We start from the raw sequence: 21064 nt of genomic DNA on the forward strand, positions 1-21064 counted from the left end.
CTTTTCTACTCTCCACTCTGACCTCTTCTTTTCTGATTCTCTGCTTTTATCAACTTTCATGTTACAAACTTTCCTCAAATATTTTTTTCTTGGCTCTCTAGTCATTGCTGACACTGAGACACTAAAAAGCTGGTTGGGTGTCGCGTGGCGTGGTGTGGCGTGGTGTGGTGTGTGGTGTGGTGTGGTGTGTGGTGTGGTGTGGTGTGTGGTGTGGTGTGGTGTGGTGTGGTTTGTTTGACAGGGTAGGGCAGGAGCTCTGGCTTCTTTGGTGGACTTCACTATAGGGTAGTCCTGTCGTCAGCTAGCATTTTCATTGTAGACTATAAACTGCTGGTATTGATAATTATTTTCCCCAGGGAAGTTTAGTTTCTTTGCAGAAGTATCTTTTAATATGCTTAAGTTTGGTTGCTGTCTACCTTTTGGGTGTCCGGCAGGGTGAAGGAGCACCTAGTGTACTTTGTACTGCACATATATCACTCCTCTGTGTCTGGCAATTCCAAATATCTGGTTTATTTTCTTCAGGGAGCACACTTCTGGACTTCCAAGATGGATGTGTGGTAGAAGAATTGCCTGACTGGCTAGATTGGAGTGGAGATTTAGGCATTTAATTACTTAATATATGAATTTTTAAATGTTATGTTGTTGCTGACTTGTACTATGTAGTTAGAGCTTGTGATGGTCGCATCTGTACTGAACATGTACAGACATTTTTTTCTTGTTGTCATTCCCTAAACAACTGTTTACATAGCATACATTTTATTAAGTCCAACAAGTAATCTTGATTTGATTTGAAGTATACAGGAGGATGTGCATAGGTTACATGCAAATACTACACCATTTTATATAAACGACTTGAGCATCCATGGATTTTGGATGCAAATGTTCGATGTTTCTCTCTCTCTCTCTTTCTCTCTCTGCCTTCCCCTCCCCCTCTCCTGCCTTTCCCTTTCTTCCTCTCTCTAAACACTAAACATATCCTCAGGTGAGGATTTTTTTTTGAAAAAAAGGTTAATACTTACAATCTTAATTTCAGCCATTTCATTTGCTGATAACCACTTCCTTTTGTTTCTACGTTTTTCTTCTATGTTTCTAACTCCAGTATTGTTTTTCTTCTATTGGGACTTTAAGTCCTTTAATGTTGTATTTTTAGTGTTCTTTACACCCATCATGTTTTCACTCCCTCAGCTCAAATTCTGTCATCCAGATTTATAATGTCCTTCATACCCTTAACATTCTTGCCTCTCTTTATCCATCATACCCCCTAGGCAAAGCTCATATTACTACCTGCTCTGTACCTGCGCCAGAGCAGCCGAAAGTGACGAAAAACACATAGTCATAATGTTGGGGCTTTACAGTTTTCTCTTAAGTGGACCTTTAATGCTGCGTAAGAATCCTATTCTACTCCATGGATTTGCCCATTTTCTTATAAGATTATTTTATACCTTCTTAAACCTGTAACATCTCCTATCCTCTTTTCACACTTAGCCAATTATCTTGCTTGCTTAAATAGAGACAGACAAGATTAAGAATTAAGCCTACTTATCTAGGTGCAGCTGTATCCATATACTCTGTATCCATATACTCTGTTATTACAGTGCCCTCTATCTAAGGTCAACCCATGCTCTTGTGCAGTGGATCTAATCCCTGTTCACTGCCTCAAGAACTTTGCTCTCCGAGTTGTTTTTTCTTTCTTACAACTTCAGTTTCTCCCCTTTTATTAGATAATTCTTATCATTATACTAATATGCTGTAACAACTCTTATCTTTTAGAAACACTGTTATCAGTCAGGCTCTCCACTGACACAGAACCAATAGGAGATATACTTACTTACACATACGTATACACACATGAAGACATATATATATATGGGGAGAGGGAGATTTATTTCAGTGAATTGGCTCATGTGATTGTGGGACCTGGCATATTTGAAATTTGTAGAGCAGGCCAGCAGGCTAGAAACTTAGGTAGAAGTTGTGCTGTTTTGAGAAAGATACTGCTTCTCCAGAAAAACTCAGTTTTTGCTCTTAAAGCGTTCAGGTGATTGGATGAGGCCCACTACATTACTGAAGGTAATGTCCTTTACCTAAAATCAACTGAATGTTACCCTTGCCAGTGTTTCTCTCTCACATTGATGTTTCTCTCTCTCTCTCTCTCTCTCTCTCTCTCTCTTTTTCTCTTCCCCTCTCTCTGTCAAATCAATAAAAACATTTTTTTTTTATATCAAGTGAACATTAACCATTGCTACAAAATGCCTTTACAGGTATACCATACCTATGTTAGTGTTTGATTAAATACTATCACCTAGTCAGGACACTTAAGACTAACACATAAGACCGACCATCATACCTTCCCTTATTTTCTCACATCCCTCTAGCTACCAATCCATTTCTCTCTTTTTTCCCCCCAGCTAATCTCAAAGAATTATTTCTATTCACTGTTTCCACTCACTCTCCTCTTACTTTCCCCTTTTTTAATTTATTTATTGATATTAGAGGAAGAGAGAGAGAGAAATATTGATGTGAGAGAGAAACATGAGTCAGCCTCCTGCACGCACCCAGATACCCCGAGTGGGAATCAAACCAAACCCGCTACCTGGGCATGCGCCCTGACCAGGAATCAAACCCACCACCTTTTCGTGCATGGGATGACGCTCCAACCAACTGAGCCACACCAGGGCTCCTCTTACTCTCTTCGAACCCATTCCAGTTAGGTTTCTATCTCTACCACTTCAACACCTCTGCTCTTGTTGAGGTAAGCAATTACCTTTTTATTGTCCAAATCACCAAGCAACTCTCAGTTATCATCATTGTCTCTCTTGAAAGACATAGCTTCTTATTCCTTTTTTTAAAAAATCCTCCCCCAAGGATATTTTTTCCATTGCTTTTCAGAGAGAATAAAAGGGAGAGTGAGAGAGACATACTGATTGGTACATTCCCTAGGGGCAGGGATTGAGCCTGCAGCTGAGGTATATGCCCTTGGCTAGAATCAAACCCGGGACCCTTCAGTCCACGGCCCGATGCTCTAACCACTGAGCAAACTTATTCCTTCTTGAAGCACTGTCTTTGCATGTTTTCTGGAATACCACACTGTCCTGGTGGATCTTAGAAAGCTAAACTGTAAATACTCAATTATCTCAGGACTCAATCTTTTGTCTTCATTCACTCCTTGGTGAATAAAGTAAAAACCAATTCCATAGTTTTTTTTAATTATTTTTGTTAAAATATAATATCTTATGAAAATAATAGTACATGCATATTCAGTGAGAGGCAGTATCTATAACGGTTAGGAACTTGGATTACAGAGCCTGATTGCCTGTAATTAAATTCTGTCTCTACCAGTTACTGGCTATATAACTTGCACTCTTAGCCAATCTGTGCCTCAGTTTTCTCCTGTGTAAAAAATGGTAATTATAATAGTACTTGATAGAGTTGTGAGGTGTAAATGAATAGGTATGTGTAAAGAGCTTAGAAGAGTGACTGGCACATAAAAATAAATAACGTTGCTTCTTTTCCATAAATAATAGCATAATATACACATTGATAGGCATCTTGCTTTTTTTTCCATGAACAGATATTTTGACGGGCTTTTCTTTTCAGCACACAAATCATGCCACTTTTTTCTAATGGCTGAGTAGCACCCATGGGATAGATGTGCCATCCAGTTTTTTGGGTGTAAATACCAATATCTTTGATGATGACTTCCAAATGTTATATATCTACTAAACATTTCTACTTAGAGACTAATAACTACAAAACTTTTAATTAACTCTTCGTTTTCTATCATTTCCTACATTATAATCTATTATATTCTTCTAGCTCTACCTTCACAATATATTTCACATCTAAACATTTTTCTCTACCTATGGCTACAACTTATATCCAAGCTAGCTTTGCTTTACTGAGTTGCTCAAGGCCAAAATCTTGAGAATCATCATTGTAAACTTTTGTCAAAATATTTTCAGCTCTTTTTGGTGTTCTATTTGGTCTCTCCTTTTCTACTTTTACTATTCTATAGTCTATTCACACAGCAGTTTAGAATCTAAATCAGAATATTTCTCAACCAGCCCAGATTTTCCAGTGGGTTTTACCTCATTTAGATTTAATCCTGACATCTTATTTGATCCTAGTAAACCCTTATAATGTGGCCTCTTGATTTTCTCCCAATCTCATCTCCTGCCTCTGCCTATTTTTATGCGTTAGCCACACTAACTACCTTGCTCTTTTATGAGTGCCCTCCTCATAACAGTTTACCTCATAACCTTTGGAACACTGTTCTGTCGCATAATCACATGCTCTTTCATTCCATGCTCAAACGTCAGCTCTTCAAAGAGACCTTCTTGCTGACCATCCTCTTTATTCATTAACCTTTTATTATACTTTATTTTTTATATCATACTTTAGTTTTCTTTATAGATTTTCCATTAACTGACATTTTTTCATTTGTATATTATCTGTTTGTTTATTCTCACTAGAATGTAAAAAATATGAGGGCAGGTACTGTCTTACTCACTTTTGTATTTCTAATACATAGAACAATGTTAAATATATGCTGGCTTGACAGGTAAATGGGGAAACATTAAACAGTGCTTCTTGAACTCTCTGTGGTGAAAGACCAGTTTTTTAATTACCAGTCTGTTATAACCTAGTACTATGTAAGATATACAATTATTTTCAAAAGAAATAGTTTTAGTGTCATTTCATTATTAGATTCAACAGACAAAGATTACTGTGTTAGCTTGTTATAAACATTTCTAAAAACTTACTTTCGCCTGGCTGGGCGTGGCTCAGCGGTTGAGCGTCGACCTAGGATCCAGGCGATCGGGGTTCGATTCCCGGTCAGGGCACATGCCTGGGTTGCAGGCTCAATCAATGACTCTCTCATCATTGATGTTTCTGTCTCTCTCTCTCTCCCTCTCCTTTCCTTTCTCTGAAATCAATAAAGATATATTTTAAAAAAAAAAAAAAAAACTTTCAAATTTGTACTTAAAATGAACTGGCAACACCTGTTTGCAAACCACACTTCTGAGTAGTGCACGTTTACCATTCTATAGTACCATAACAAGTACTAGTCAGCAGTTATAATTTGAAGGATGAACTATTCTTCTCTTTGGTAGACAAGGAGAAGGCACTAAACAGCCCATGTCACAGAATCTAGGCTGAATTCCTGTAGGATTATTAATTAATGAAATGGTTCTGTTAGTAATGCCAGTAAAATGTAATTAGTGCCCACACTGTGCAGAAATCAGTCTTATTCAGTAGACTTAATTAGACATCACAATCCCTATGTTGTATCTATGTCATTAAATTAGAAGTCTTTCTTTAATAGCTATTTATTTGCTTTTGTGTTGGTGGTATGTTAATTAAAAATTGCAGTTAAGTTTATGTTTTACAGATTCATAAACATTTTGTCTCAGTAAATAGCTATATTATATCTAATACTTTTCTAAAACTGTATTGATTATTTTGTATTTTTCATTGTTCTAGTGCAAGGGTGGGGAAACTTTTTTCTGCCAAGAGCCATTTGGATATTTATAACACCATTCCCTGGCCATACAAAATTATCAACTTAAAAATTGGCTATGAAAAAAGCTCCTAGATTTATTGAATTTTGAGTCCTGCCTGTGGTTGCTTTGGCAGGGCCAGACCAAATGATTTCTCGGGCCATATACAATCTTCAGGCCAGACATTCCCCACCCCTGTTTTAGTGTATTGATTTATTTTGTTTATATATATCTAGGATGGACGGAGAGTCATTACACAATGACAGTTGGAGTTTGGGATCTGGGATCCCTGACTTGGGCAGTTTGAATGTCCCAGATCCCTCCTGTCCTTGAGCTATTTTCCTTTTTTATACAGATTAATTTATAAAGTACTTTTAGCCTTCATACTACTATCAGATATTTTGAAACAGAATATTTCTCAGTTTACTCTGTTGACACAGTATCTCAGGAAAAAGAAAACATTTTCATTAAATGGATTTCTAAATGGTCTCTAACTTAAATACATTTGTTTTCAGGACTTATGTCTTATATTTTGGTTAAGGGCAGTAACAATCACTATTAACATGGTATTAGCCAAAATGTAGATAGAGTTTCAGAATAACAAAGTGTGTGTGTGTATGTAGATAGGTAGAGATACAATAGTGAAAATAAATATGAATAGACGTAAGTTTAAGGTTTGTGTCATACCTGTTTCTCAGAGGATTTGAAACAGAAGTTTGAAAATACTTAAGATTTACAAATACAAGTGAACATTTAAAAGTACATTAACACTGTAACTAGGGAAAATAAGTCAGAAATTCACAGAATACACTTTTAATGAATTTAGTGAGATTGGTAGGATCAGTCTGTTTTTCAGGGGTTGGAGGTTATGTTATGCCATTCACTGAGGTGAGCAGTACAAGCAGAGGACCATCTTTAGCTTACAGATCATGAGCTGGTTATAATGCACCTTTGATGCATCTAACTAATAACATTATTAAGGAAGCAATTGCTTACACAGAACTGGTGGTCAGAAGAGAATTCTAGTAGGCTTGATTAGTATGTTCTCACTAAGGTGTGTGTATTTGAGGACTGGGGAGATGGGTTGTAGAAGCTAAATCCATCCTGCTGATGATTAGGATGAGACTGTTCTTTAGTAGGAAATATTAATTAGCCAAACTGTAGTGACACTGAGACAGATAAAATTGTTTCAGATTAAGATGACAACTTTACTTCTATAAAATATATATATATTTTAACTTAAATTATGCCTGGGTTGTAAAACAGAAATTGACTAGTTTCTTTTCTTCATCTGTTTCCGTTATAAATGTCTAATCTTATCGATGAAGCTCTGATTCATAGTTGAATACTATAGTGTTCTTTTATTTCATAGCCATGAAGCTCATGACTGCTTTGGTGAATGTTGCCTTAAACCTCAGTATTCATCAGGATAATACACAGAGACAATATGAAGCTGAAAGAAATAAAATGATTGGGAAAAGAGCCAATGAAAGGTTGGAGTTACTACTTCAGAAACGCAAAGAGGTAAGTTTCATATCTGAAATTCTTATGTTATGTAAATGTGTAGGAAATATATCATTAGTTTTTTTATTCTCTGTAAAACAGTTTGTATATTTTTTAAATTTACTTTTTAAAATTATATTATTTGATTTCAAAGTTTAAAAATGAAACTGCAGTGTTCAGCCAGTGATTATCTAAGTGCTGTCTGATGGCAGCAAAGACTCACGGAAAAATCCTCCTTTTGAAGGAAGGTGGTGTAGGAGTTAGGTAACTCATGAAGATTATCAGGCTCTGGGCACAGAAAGCACTGTAAGTAGTAACATTAGAACTAAGGGCCAGCAAAGCCTGCATTTCTAGGAGAAAGCCAAAAACTACATATAAGGTAAATGTATGACATTCTTGTGAATATGATAGATCAGTCTCAGTTTTACAATGAAATTTTCCTATATGTGTTGAAAGTGATTTTAAACTGAGATTTTAGTAGGTAATATTTTTATTCATCCAATAGGAAATAAAATTTTAGATCTTCAGTATTAGTCTGTATTTTAACTTGAAAAAGGGTTAAATACCACATTGCTACAAATTTCTATCAATGAATAATGGGTTATAACAGGCAACAAGAAGCAACAAGCTTATGATTAAATTATCATCCATTCTGTGTTAGCATTCTAGTGCTGCTGTGAATAGATAGCATAAGCTGTGAGCGGCTTAAAGAAAAGAAATTTTTTTCGCAGAGTTCTGTAGGCTAAAAATCAAAGGTAACTCCAATCTTCACATGGCCTTCTCCCTCCGTGTGTGTCAGTCTCTAAATTTCTCCTTTTTCTAAAGAAACCAGTCATATTGGATTATGGGACCACCCTACTTCATTATGACCCCTATTATGACCCCATCTTAGCCTATTACATTTGCCACACTCTATTTCCAAATAAAGTTTGAGGTAATAAAGGTTAGCAGTTTAGCATATGAATTTTTGAGGAGCACAAGTCAACTCAAAACACATACCATACTTGTAATACTATGGGAGTAAATTTTGGAACTGTGGCTTCAGTAAGTACTACTAACTAAACCCTACACTTCTTATAAATTAATTATTTTTTAAAATAATAAATGCAGGAAAGGGAACTTTTAAAACTTGCAGTAGTTGCAATAATTTGAATGCTTAACTATAAAAGTATTCTTAAACTTTTACTTCAGTAGAACCTGAAACAGTATACAGCAGAAGAATAAGTCTGGCTCTGATCTGGTGGCCCAGTCCCATACACGTTAATCTCAGTATCTCTCTCTCTCTCTTTCTCCCCCCCCCCCCCCCCCCCCCGCTCACAGTCAATAAAAACATATCCTTATGTGAGAATTTTAAAAAATCAGTCTGAGAAATTTTGTTACATTGGAGTATGCAGTTAAAGCCAGTATTTCACTGAGCATTAAAACAAATTAGAATAAGAAATACTACATTGAATGTAATTTTGTTCCTTTTGAGTAGTGAATAAACTCAAACTTTTACTCTGATCAGTAGTGTTGCCTGAAATTTATTATCTTTGCTATAGTGTTTTATTTCGTTGCTGTGTTCCACTTTTGATGGCTAGGATCCTTGTTACCTTCTATTATGCCTCCTCTACTGGAAACTTCTGCAGAGTCATATTTGGATACTTTAGGTAGAACAGGAGGTTTCTTCTGCAGTGGCAAATATAATCATGGGTGATCTGTTGCCAAGAAAGGCAAAACCAAGCCAGGACCTGGTTTGGACAAAAGAGATACAGAAATTGAGGCCTATTCCCAAAGCAAATGATATTTTGGAGATAGGAATCTTGCCACATTAGCAACACCACTCCTTATTAGTCACTGTATGGTATATATCAAGAAAGAGAGAGGTTCTAAATCCTCTGTAGTATAGCTGTAGAAATAATGTATGAATACTGGTAATATCAGATAGCCATTGCACAATAAGTGAGAAAAAGAATTGATGATTACCCAAAATAATAATAGCCAGTTATTAAAAACAGTTGAAACTGTTCATTCTAAACCAGTGATTTTCAACCTGTGTTTTATAAGAGCCATACTGGTGTGCTATAAGAATTTTTAAAACATGCAGTACCTGACTATTTAGTCAGGGGAACTGGCCTCCTTTCCCCTAGATTGTCAAACACAATAATAGCCATCCGGTGTGAATGAATCAGAATTATACCTTGTTTTGTTTTTTTCGTCAGATCAGCAGAAAACATATATTTTGTTGTGCCGCAGAATTTTAATAATTAGTGTGTGCCATGAGATGAAAAGGGGTGAAAATCAATGTTCTAAGTAAAATTATCAACATTTTAATTAATTTATTTTTTATTTCAGCTACAAGAAAATCAGGATGAAATCGAAAATATGATGAACTCTATTTTTAAGGGTATATTTGTTCATAGATACCGGTAAGGAATTTTTAAAAATCATTTAGAAGATTTTTAACTTATAATTTATTGCTTCTCTGTAGTTCTAGGTAGTTATAAAGATATAAAACTCTGTCTTGTTTTGTTTTCTGGAGACAGCTTTGGCTATAAAAGCAAAATAAATTTCATACTATTACTGTGGAAGGAGTGTACCACAACCACCACCACTGCCACACTCTTCCAAATTCAGAACATAACACTGTTAGAGGCACCCTATGTTCTTGCATTTGTATTGATGGAATATTAATAAAGTAGTCTTAGGTAATGTGGCCTTAATGAGGTATGATTGCCTTGATATTTGAAAAAATTAATTGCCTTGCCTCCTGTCCTGTGGTACTCATCTTGTTCCATGGTCAAAAAAAATTTTTTTTTTTCCTTCAAAATTGCTTTCTATTTTGAGGAAACTTTGTGTTGGTTGGGGTTTTTTTGTTTTCTGTTTTTAATTTATCTTTATTGTTGAGAGTATTACAGGTGTCTCATTTTTTCCCCCCAATTGACCCCCTCCACTTCGCTCCCATCCCCTCCCCAGGCTTTCACCCAGTTATTAACTGTGTCCATGGGTTATGCATATATGCATATAACTTCTTTGATTAATCTCTTCCCACCCTCCACCCCCCTTCCCTCTTTCCTCTGAAATATGATCGTCTGTTGCATGCGTCAATGTCTCTGGATCTATTTAGTTCTTCAGATTCTTTTGTTCATTAGCTTCTTCTTAAAGCAGACTCTTCAACTTTTCCTGTAGTGCTGGTCTAATGGTGATGAACTTCTTTAGCTTTTTCTTATCTGTGAAGCTCTTTATTTGACCTTCAATTCTAAATGATAGCTTTGCTGGGTAGAGCAATCTTGGTTGTAGTTCCATGTTTTTCATCACTTTGAATATTTCTTGCCACTCCCTTCTGGCCTGCGAAGTTTCTGTTGAGAAATCATCTGACAGTCGTATGGGTGCTCCCTTGTAGGTAACTAATTGCTTTTCTCTTGCTGCTTTTAAGAGTCTCTCTTTGTCTTTAACCTTTGGCATTTTAATTTATGATGTGTCTTGGTGTGGGCCTCTTTGGGTTCCTCTTCTTTGGGACCCTTTGTACTTCCTGGACTTGTAAGTCCATTTCTTTCCCCAGGTAGGGGAAGTTTTCTGTAATTATTTTTTCAAATAGGTTTTCAGTTTCTTGGTCTCTTTCTTCCCCTTCTGGCACCCCAATAATATGACTGTTGGGCCTCTTGAAGTTGTCCCAGGGGCTCCTTATACTATCTTCATATTTCCTGATTCTTTTTTCTTTTTGCTCTTCTGGTTGGGTGTTTGTTGTTTCCTCATGTTCCAGATTGCTGATTTGATTTTCAGTGTTCTCTACTCTACTGTTGATTCCATGTAAATTATTCTTCATTTCAGTTCCTGTAGCCTTCATTTCAAATTGGTACTTTATTATGTTATCGATTTTCTCAGTTACTTCTCTAATAGTCTGCTTAAACATCCTTATAAACAAAATTCTGAACTCTGTATCTGTTAGCTTGCTTGGATCTATTTCATTTAGTTCCTCTTCTAGAGATTTCTTCTGTTCTTTCCGTTGTGACATGTTTCTTTGCCTGCATATTTTGGCTGCTTCCAGGTGTTTGTTTCTGTGTATTAGGTAGAGCTGCTATGTCTCCTGGAATTTGTAGAGTGGCTTTTGTGTAGTAGGTGTCCCGTAGGGTCCAGTAGCTCAGCCTCCCCAATCACCTGAGCTGGGCCTTCTAGGTGCTCCTTTGTGTGGGCTGTGTGCACTGTCCTGTTGTAGTTGACCCTTGGTTGCTGTTGGCGTCACTGTGAGGAATTGACCCCCAGGCCAATCAGCTGTGAAGACCAGCTGCAACTGCAGCCAAAGAGCTGCTGTGCTGGAGAAACCCCTATGGAGCAGGATTTACTTCAATGGGGCTTTAGTGTTCACCAAGTGTGCCCCTTGAGTGTCACTCGTGGATGTGGTGGGGTTGTAATCCAGCATGGTCGAGTCTAACCACCAGGTGCACTGTCTCTGGGGCCTCCAGGGAAGTGCAAAGTCAGCCTCTGCCAGTGCCTTGCCCAGGACCACCCAGCACGAGCTACACAGCGAACCGTAGTTGGCTGCTACTTGTGCTGGGCTTGGCGGTGTCCAGGAGAGGCCAAGCTATGAGCCAGTGCAGGCTGCCGCTAGTGCCAGGCCTGGGGCCACTTGTCAAGACCTATGGGGCCCACTGCTGCTTATTTGAGAGATTTTAGGAAAGTCCTAAACGTGAAGCTCCAGAGGCCGCTTGCATAGAAAAGCCACTGGAAATGGCTTGGATGAGCTTGTAGGTGGGGAGGGGCGGGGCCTCCGGGAATCACCTCTTCTAGGTGAAAGGTGTGAGTCAGGTGCTGGCGATTCAGATATGGTGCCTGCCCTGCTGGCTGTGTGGGGGAGGACTCATCACAGGAGCAGTGGCCTCTGCCAGCTCTTCTGCCTGGGAGAAAGCCGCCCCTGCACCTCTCGCCCCAATTTCAGGCAGGTTAGTTTGTCCCTAAATGTCCCAGGTTCCTTTCAAGCGGCTGCCCGGTGCTGGGGCTCAGAGGGAGCGCGTCTGAGTGAGTCCATGCGCGGGCCCTTTAGGAGGAGTTGCTGGGGCTCCCACAACCCTCAGCCACAGTCCCCGCTGGTTTCACAGCCCGGAGTTGTGGGGACGTCTCTTCCCGGCCCTGGAGCCCTGGGCTGGGGGCTCGATGTGGGGCTGAGACCCTTGCTCCTCCGGGAACCCCCACCACCGAAATTCCCTCCCGGGTTTAAACCGCGGCACTGGGTGTGGGCCTGTGGGGAGTCTCCGATTCAGTCCCTATCCACCCGCATCTCCGCCCCTCCTACTGGTCTCAGTGCTTCTTCAGCTCCCTGGTTGTAGGGCTTCTGCTCAGCCAGATTTCAGGAGGTTCTTTCTGAGTGCTGGTGGTTCTGTATTTTAGTTGTAATTTTGATGTGGTTGTGGGAGGCCGAGGGTGCAGCTGTTACCTACGCCGCCATCTTGTTTTTCCCATGGTCAAATTAACCAGCAGTCTGTGAAGATAGAAGGGCACCTCTGCAGATAATACATAACTTCATAACATTACTTTTCTTTACCTTCAACTATATGCATGAAAGTAGAAACAGAGTATTTCCAAAGTATTTTTGTCATGCTACATTGCAAATGAGTTTAGTTTGTTTTTCTTTAAAACCTTTGAACTTTAAAAATATTAACTACATTATTAAAGGGCATATTTCACAAGAATTAGCGACTCATTTACATACACTTGTTACCTTCTGTTAATTAGAGGTGTTTGGGTAAATAGACAAAGAAAATAGAAGCACTGTCTTTAGACACATTTGAAATTTTAATTGACCAGTTAATTTAAAAAGTTAGTTAAAATGGGAAAATTGTTTTTAAAAAATAACTTTGATATTTTGATTTAATTCATGTATAAAAAAGTCTTTTGAATAGGGCCAAGGCCTTTACTTTGAATATGAATTGCCTGATTGGAGTTTCACATCCTCTTTCTTGTATAAACTATGTATACCATGATGAATTACTAACAAATTTACTTGAGTCAAAAACCCTAAAACTTTCATAAGCCTGCCATATAGTTGTTGTTTTTTTAATTACAACTTTATAGAGGTATAATTATATAAAATAACCTGCACATTTAAGTGCACAGTTTGATGAGTTTTGACATATATACATGTATAGAATTATCACAGGCAAGATAATATATTCATCATCCTCAAAACTTTTCTCATGCCACTTTATAATTTCTCCCTACTTCCCTTCCTATTTTGTTTTGTTATTTGTGTATTTTGGGGGGTTTGATTTTGTTTTGCATTCATTCTTTTTCTTTTCTTTCTTTCCTTTTTTTGTGAGGAGGGATGGAGTGGAGGGGGCACATTGCTGTGTATAACCTCCTTGTCAGTCAGTGAAGCTTGGAGAACGTGTCTTCTCAGGTTACTCTTGCATTTGCACACAGCCCTCTAGGCAGCCAAGCTTATCTAGTCACTCTATGAAGCATTTCTAGGGTCTCTCTAAATTCTTGACTAGTCCACATGTATGCTTGGCCCAGACCAAGTAGGACTGCAGCTTCTGGCTAGCAGGGCTTTGGGTTTTTTCCATTCATTTTTTATAGAATTTGCTTTATTTATGGATACCTCCCCTGGGTGTGGTTATTTAGTACATGGCATCAGATCAACTCAGTCCCCTCAGCATTAAAACTGGTGGTTGTCACAGGAATTCCCAACCCTGGTAACTCTACTAGACCTGCTGCTCTGTGTTTTAGGGTGTTGTCAGGGTGTAGTTCCATTCCAGAATGCCATAGGTTTCCACTGTTATAACCCAAATTTCAACTTTTTATGAATAAATGCTGCTTATCTTTTTTGGTTGATTTCCAGAAAACTAAAATGACTGTTTTTGTCTTGTTAGTTTTTTGGGCGGGGGGGGGGGCGGGGGGGCCGCGATAATTTTCCAACCACTTCACTCTCTGATTGCCTTAACAACTAGTTTTAACTAATTCTGTTATGTTGTTCTTTGGTGTGATTTTCTTTGTTTGCGTTTTCTCTTCTATGCTCTCCTTTAACCTCTTGCATGTAAATACTTGCTATAACAGCTGTTTGTTGTCCTGTTTTACTAGTTTTATCATCTGCACCACTTTCTGGTTCTGTGTGTATTGATTGATTTTTCTCCTCATTATGGGTTATTTTCCTGCTTCTTTGTATGATTGGCAATATTTATTGGATGCCAGGCATTGTGGGTTTTGCTCTGTTGAGTGCTAGATAATTTTATATTGTAAGTATTCATCTACTTTGGGGGGGGGGGGCATAATTATGTTTGATCCTTTCAACACTTGTTTTTAAGGTTTGTTAAGTAGGCCAGAGCAACATTTTGTCTAAGGCTAACTTTCCCTCAATGCTAAGATAATATCATTCTTTATATGCTATGTCTTGTGAATTTCAAGGTTTTTCTTCTCTGGCTCATTAGAACACAAAGTATTCCCAGCCCTGTGTTTTCTACAGAGATTGTTCTCTGCTCTTTTCATTCTTTCCCCAGCCTTGGGTGGTTTGCTCATGTGAAAGTGCTGTTTATTGCTCAGCTGAGTGAATAGGGTCTTTCATCACTCACTCTCTCTGTGCATCTCTCCCTCTGGTAGTATGCCTTTTAAACTCTAGCTCCCTTGTCCTCTGGAGTCCCAGCTTGTTTTCCTCAACTCAGGGATATATCCAGTTTCTGCCTAGGTTCTTCTACAGGCAGCAGTCTGGGGCAGTCTTAAGGCTCACTTAATTTGTTACTCCTCTCTCACAGATTACTGTTCTGCTTTATGTGGTATTCAACATTTAAAAACTATTTTATGCAGTTTTTAGGTTTTTTTTAAGTGGGAGCATAAATCCTGTCCATCTCGGCTCAGCCATGTAATCTTGAGTACAGAATTTGTTATTTTTTATGATTTTACCTCAGTCTTTAACACCAAAATAACGTCGCCTTTTATTTTAGTGACTCACCTTTATGGAGCCTTGCCAAGGCTATCAACCTACTATTCTCATAGGAACAACAATTCTTTAATTTCCTATTGTTAGTCCTGTATTGATTGTTTTTTAGTCAGTTAGACATTGCATAAAATAGTATTGGATATGCCACAGCTTACTTTTGATATATTAAAATCCTAACTGTTCAAAACAGGATTGTAAATGTAGTTGAGAGTGTGACCTGCCTGCCAAAGTGATCATGGATACCAGCCATTGATTTTTCAGAAGTATTGCTTAATTCTCTTTTATTGATTAAGGGGGAATTTTACTACATATACATACTGGAAATAGAAGGTACTGTGCAGAGATGACACTTTAACACTTTGAGTCTCACCTGCCACGTCAACTTCAAACAAAAATTGAATATGAATGTACACATTTCCTATAAACTAGTAGTTTATAGTAGAAAATAGAAGAGTGTTTTGTCTGACTAGATCTTCATTATATTATCCAAGTTCAGAATGTGGGAAGTTGTACAAACCAAGTGAACCAGTTCTTCAACAAATAAATGGCATATAATAAGAACAAGTGGATATAAAAACAATTTAAATTACTAGAAGTGAAAAATATATTCACAGATTATATTTAGTGAACAAGACATACTTTAGACTGTTGAAGAGGCAATTAGTAAATTAGAATATAGTACTGAGGAATTTACCCAGGCACAGTATAAGGGATAGAAGATAAGGAATGACATTTCTGATACATGGGGCATAGAAGAGGTTTCACATAAGTTTTATATAGGATTTCAAAAAGGAAGTATTAATGAGATAACTGAAATTTTATAAATTTAGTTTAAAAAATAGAATCTTTAGATTAGAAAGACTTAGTGAGTGTTGAGTAGTAAATCAAGAAAAATATTCCACATCTATACATAGTCAAAATATCAAAGATCATGAGGGCCCCAGCTGGGTGGCTCAGTTGGTTGGAACGTCTTCCCATACACCAGAAACTTTGTGTCTCGGTTTTGTTTTTAGGATTAATTTTTTTAAAGGTAATACAGGACAGCAAAGAATAAGTGCAATGGATCTCTGGGAGATAACTACTTAGTAGGACTGAGAAAGCTGATGAAGTGCTATTATTTGGTGTTTAGTGGTTGCGTTCTGTTTTTTGTTGGGGGTCTGTTTTATTTTTGCTGGGGTTTTTTGTTGTTTTTATTTGGACAACCCAGTGGAAGGCAAAGTACATGAACTTGCAGTTTATAAAGATGGACATTTATATTAAATAGTAGAACAATACCAAGTAATAGGCAAGGACGTGTGAAGCACTGATTTATGAAGAAATTGGTTAATACTTCTAAAACAAAATAAGTACTCTTTCTGACCTAGTAATTTCACTTCTAGGTACTATAGAAACAGTGTCTTACAGACTTAGTTGACCATGTCCTACATCAGGTACACAGTGTTCAAAGAAAAAAACTTAGTGCCTTGCCACATGTGATCTGTTTTAGTATTTTGCATGCTAAATACTTTAATATTTGTGTTACCACTCACTAAATTTTTTTCATAATATGCCCATAGGTAGAGATGCGCTACTTGAGAAACACTACCCCTAGGGAAACACACATGTGCACAAGGAGGCATATACAAGAACGCTCATGGCATTCATTGTTAATAAAAGCAAAAACTTGGAAGCAACCTAGATGTCTGTCAATGAGAGAATGTATAAATAATTTGTAAAATATTTGTAGAAAGGATCACTGAACATCAGTTCAAATTAATGTATTGGAACTGGAGCTATGTGAATCAGTATGTATAAGTGTCAAAATATGGTTTGGTCTTGAACTGGTGTCTCGGTTGGAGTGTACTCCTGTACACCAGAAGGTTGCTTGTTCGATTCCCAGTTAGGGCACATACTAGGTTGTAGGTTCGATCCCTGGTTGGGGGCACGTATGGGTGGCAACCAGTTGATGTTTTTCACCCTTCCTCTCTCTCTAAAAAATTAATAAAAACATATCCTCGGGTGAGGATTAAAAAGAAGAAAAAACATGATTTGTGAGGAAGCAAATTGGAGAGGGTACCTGCAGGACACTAATTATGTAAAGTTTCAAAATATGTAAAACTACATATAAAGTTAAAGCATAAAGATACAGATGGGAATGATATTGAATCAAGGATAGTCATTTATTCTTGGAAAGGGAATTAGTAAGGTACATAGTAAGTTTCAACTGTAATATTTTAGTCCTTAACAGCCTTGAGCTAAGTTGAGAACTAAAATTTTTATTATCTATATTGTCTCTATAACTTTTATATCTGAACTTTTTTGTATTTAGAGAAAAAGAAATGTCCTTGAGCCATTTATGTTCAGTTTTATAAAGGTCTAGGAACATCCTTTCGCAGTTGTAGTAAAGCTACTTTTTATACGCTATTGTCTGTAAAGGACTAGATTGATGGCACTTAAAAGATTATAATAGTAAACAGTTATGGAAGGTTTAATAGGTACCAGTTTAGTAGGCACAGTTCTAAGTCTTACTTTCATTAGTGCTTTCATTCTCATAACTCTGTGAGCTCCAGGTACAGTAATTATCCTTATTTTACAGATGAGGAAATCTAAGAAAGAGGGATATAACTTGCCTAAAGCCACACAGCTAGTTAATAGCAGAGCCAGGATTTGAACTCAGGATGTCTTGCTCCAGAACCTGTACCATTAGGTTCTATGCTATAGAATATCTCCATGAGAAAAAGGTATTAACAACAACAACAAAAAATGTCAGAAAACTAAAGATTGTGATTGGTAGTATGGCTTTAAAAGAGAACGTTTCTCACATTTTTATTTTTGAGCAATGACAGGGACTTAGAAGGAACTGAGATTTATTAAGAGCAGAGAGAGAAATATTAGAATGCCAGCACCCATTTTGTCACAAAACAGCAACTAAGAAAAGCTCCTTAGTTAATACTTAAATTCCAGCTAAATTATTGCCAGATTAATTCATTAATTCACAGATGATTGCTTTGTATTAATTGAATAATTAAAATTATATTAAATATTAAATTATTCACATATGGTAAATCAGAAACCTTGATCATCAATCTACAAAAGAAAGCTGGGATTCACTTTATTGCATTTAATATGATTTTTTTTTTTAGCTAGAGCTAATAACTTACTGAAAGATAAGGTAAACATATTAACATCGTATTTTCTCATGATTCACAAATTTGAGAGTAGGAAAATTTCAGGATGTTATATTGGATGCTTATAGTGAGGTGAAAAGCCATCTGGGGCACAGCCAGAAACCTGACTTTTTGGGGTTAGTTCTACCATCACTTCATGTGTAGTCACCAAAATTGTTTCCATTGTGACTAAATGTGAATTATTATTCTGTCCTGTGCAGTTACATTAAGGTTTTGGTTTTGCAAACTATCATACATTTTCAAATAATAATTTGCTTCTGCAGTTTTGCCTCATACATATATTAGTGCGTGTCTTCGTCATAAAAATTCTTTTCTTTAAATCATTAGATGGGTGCCAGTTTAGAAAGATTCATTTATTTTGAGAAACAATTTTTGAGTTCTACATTATTCTGTGTTTGAATGTTGGTACTCTGATTTCCTCAGAAGATTTTAACTTTTTTTTGACTCCATAATAGTTGTGAGGCTTTCAGAAAGCTCCAAATGCCTACTCCAATAGATAAGAGTGGTTGAGTTAAAATAAGAAGATTTTTAGAAGCATTATTTTTCAATTTGGTATTAATAGTTTTTATTCTACATAGCCAGATAAAAAATAGAAGATATTCAAGTTGGAGACCTTTGAGAGTGCAGATATTAAATACAATATTAGAAATAATATTAATATTTATTGTTTGCTGAAGATGAATATGGAGTACATTCTAGCTTTTTATATTATTCAGGTTTTTGTTGTTGTTTTTTCCTTCCTTTTCTAGTGATGCTATTGCTGAGATTAGAGCCATTTGTATTGAAGAAATTGGAGTATGGATGAAAATGTATAGTGATGCCTTCCTAAATGACAGTTACCTAAAATATGTTGGTTGGACTCTTCATGACAGGGTAAGTTACTCTGTTCCAGACTTCGATAAAAGGTATGCTTGTCATTACTAGACAATATGTGTAATAGTATGGAAATCTAAGATGATACAGAAAAATAACTATTCACTTGATGGCTATGATGAAATTTGAGACATAAGCCCATGTGTGAAAACTCTTCTTACTGAGTTGTAAACCAAAATTGACAGTCTGGTACATATAAAATTTTAAAAGAATATATTATCCCAAGAAGCTAATTATAATCTTTTTCTAGTTTGGAATCAGAAGAGATTCCTTATTTTTCTTAAAATATAAAAACTAAATAAGCTTTCTGGTTTTGAATTTTTTAGGCTCATGTCACAGTAAAGTGTTTGCTCAGAGTTGAATAGATTTGTTGGGTGCTAGGATATTTGATCTAAAAAATATATTTCTATTAGGAAAGGCTCTAATTGTAAAAGGAATCCCGCATTATTGAGTCCTGGTTAAGTAATCTTCAAAATAATCAAGAATAGGAATGATACATTATTAGAATTTTTGTAATGAATGACCTGCCATTCTATAACCTGAAATGCCAGATGTTCACGAATATAGAAATGTAACAGTTTACTTTAAATTGTTATGTTGGTGGTGATAATGGCACCAGGTATTAGACCGATAGAGTCAGACCAGACCTTCCTTGTTCAGCAACCTCAGTACCTGAGTTCTGGCTAAGAAAAAATTCAGGCCCAAGACTCAAACTACAAGAGGAAGTTTATTATTTTTATTTAATCCTTACCCGTGGATATGTTTTTTGTTTGTTTGTTTATTTAATATATCTTGATTGATTTCAGAGAGGGGAAGGGAGAGGGAGAGAGATAGAAACATCAATGATAAGAGAGTCATTGGTCAGCTGCCTCCTGCGAGCCCACAACCCATGCCTGTGCCCTGACCAGGAATCAAACTGCGATCTCCTGGATCATAGGAGGATGCTCACCTGCTGAGCTGCACGGGCTGGGCCGTGGATACGTTGTACTGATTTTAGGGAGAGGGGAGGGAGGGCGGGAGGGAAAGACAGACATTGATGTAAGAGACAAACATTGGTCAATTGCCTCCCTTAGGTGCCCCCACTGGGGATGGAACCCACAACCTAGGTATGTGCCCTGACAGGGAATTGAACCTGCAACCTTTAAGGTGAACACTCCAACCAGCTGAGCCACACCGGCCAGGGCTAGAGAAAGTTTATTTATTAAGTCACAGATTTAGAAGAAGTGAGCAGTAGAAGAATTGGGCTCAGGAAACAAGTTACAGAATCAAAAGAAGGGTCCTTGGAGCTTAGGAGAGAGAAAGATAAAGGTCAAGCACATAGAGGGGTGAAAGAAGGGATAGAGGAGGCACAGGGGTACTCCCAGGAGGGAGAGCTGCACTAGGTCCTCTGTCTTGAGGGTATTTGGAGGTATCAGGGGAGGATCCCAATAGAATATTCATCAGCCTCCCAGATGTGTCCTTTCAGGGTCATCGTCTCTACTGATTGGTCAGTACCATTGCAGGGATTATTAGTCAGTACTTCTGGTCCTGATGTCAGCCATGGTGTCACTTGTCTGGTTTTGTTGCTGTTCTGGATCTGGAGCTGAAACACAACTGAGGCCTAGATGTTATCCCTGGGGGTTAATGCTTAAGGCAGTGGACATGGAAGGGTTGGCATGGAATTTGCAAGGGGATCTACTGCATGACTAGCCACATGCCAGGGGAGGAAAGGTCAGGGGAGGGTCCCAACCACATCCCCAGCAATATGAAAGGTCAGGGAGTCTAAACTTTATGACCAAAATGTACTTCTAATTTTCTCTCCATTTATTTTAGTTCTGTCATTAGAAGTTACATGGAATAGATCTAATTTATTTACAGCTAAAGTAATCTCTGTGTTCTGGACTAAATATTGTAATCTCTTTTTGTATTTATGCTCATGACTCAGATTGCCTTTCTCTATCCTTTCCATTTTGTCAGTATTGCTCTGTACTGTTTTTATTTTTAACTTATGTGTAAAATTCTTCTGCTTTCTTGCATATGCTTGATTTCTCATATCAAAATCTTTTTAGTGCTTGGGTGGCATCTATTTTCAGTTAGTCCACTTCATTTCCTCTTCTTTGTTTTGAATCATTGTA

At 37.3% G+C, this 21064-nt stretch overlaps 1 protein-coding gene across 2 annotated transcripts in view; it reads left to right on the plus strand.

The window, feature by feature from the left end:
• Positions 1-21064, plus strand: part of STAG1 (STAG1 cohesin complex component) — a 273379-nt gene that overhangs the window by 157208 nt on the left and 95107 nt on the right. For both annotated transcript variants that reach the window (XM_081160341.1, XM_081160342.1), the window contains exons 8-10: positions 6874-7025; positions 9339-9412; positions 18827-18950. In XM_081160341.1, the coding sequence (XP_081016467.1) occupies positions 6874-7025; positions 9339-9412; positions 18827-18950 (350 nt within the window). The remainder of the gene's footprint in view (positions 1-6873; positions 7026-9338; positions 9413-18826; positions 18951-21064) is intronic.

This window comes from Miniopterus schreibersii, assembly GCF_964146895.1.
Source record: "Miniopterus schreibersii genome assembly, chromosome: 15".
In the NCBI taxonomy this organism is placed as follows: domain Eukaryota; kingdom Metazoa; phylum Chordata; class Mammalia; order Chiroptera; family Miniopteridae; genus Miniopterus; species Miniopterus schreibersii.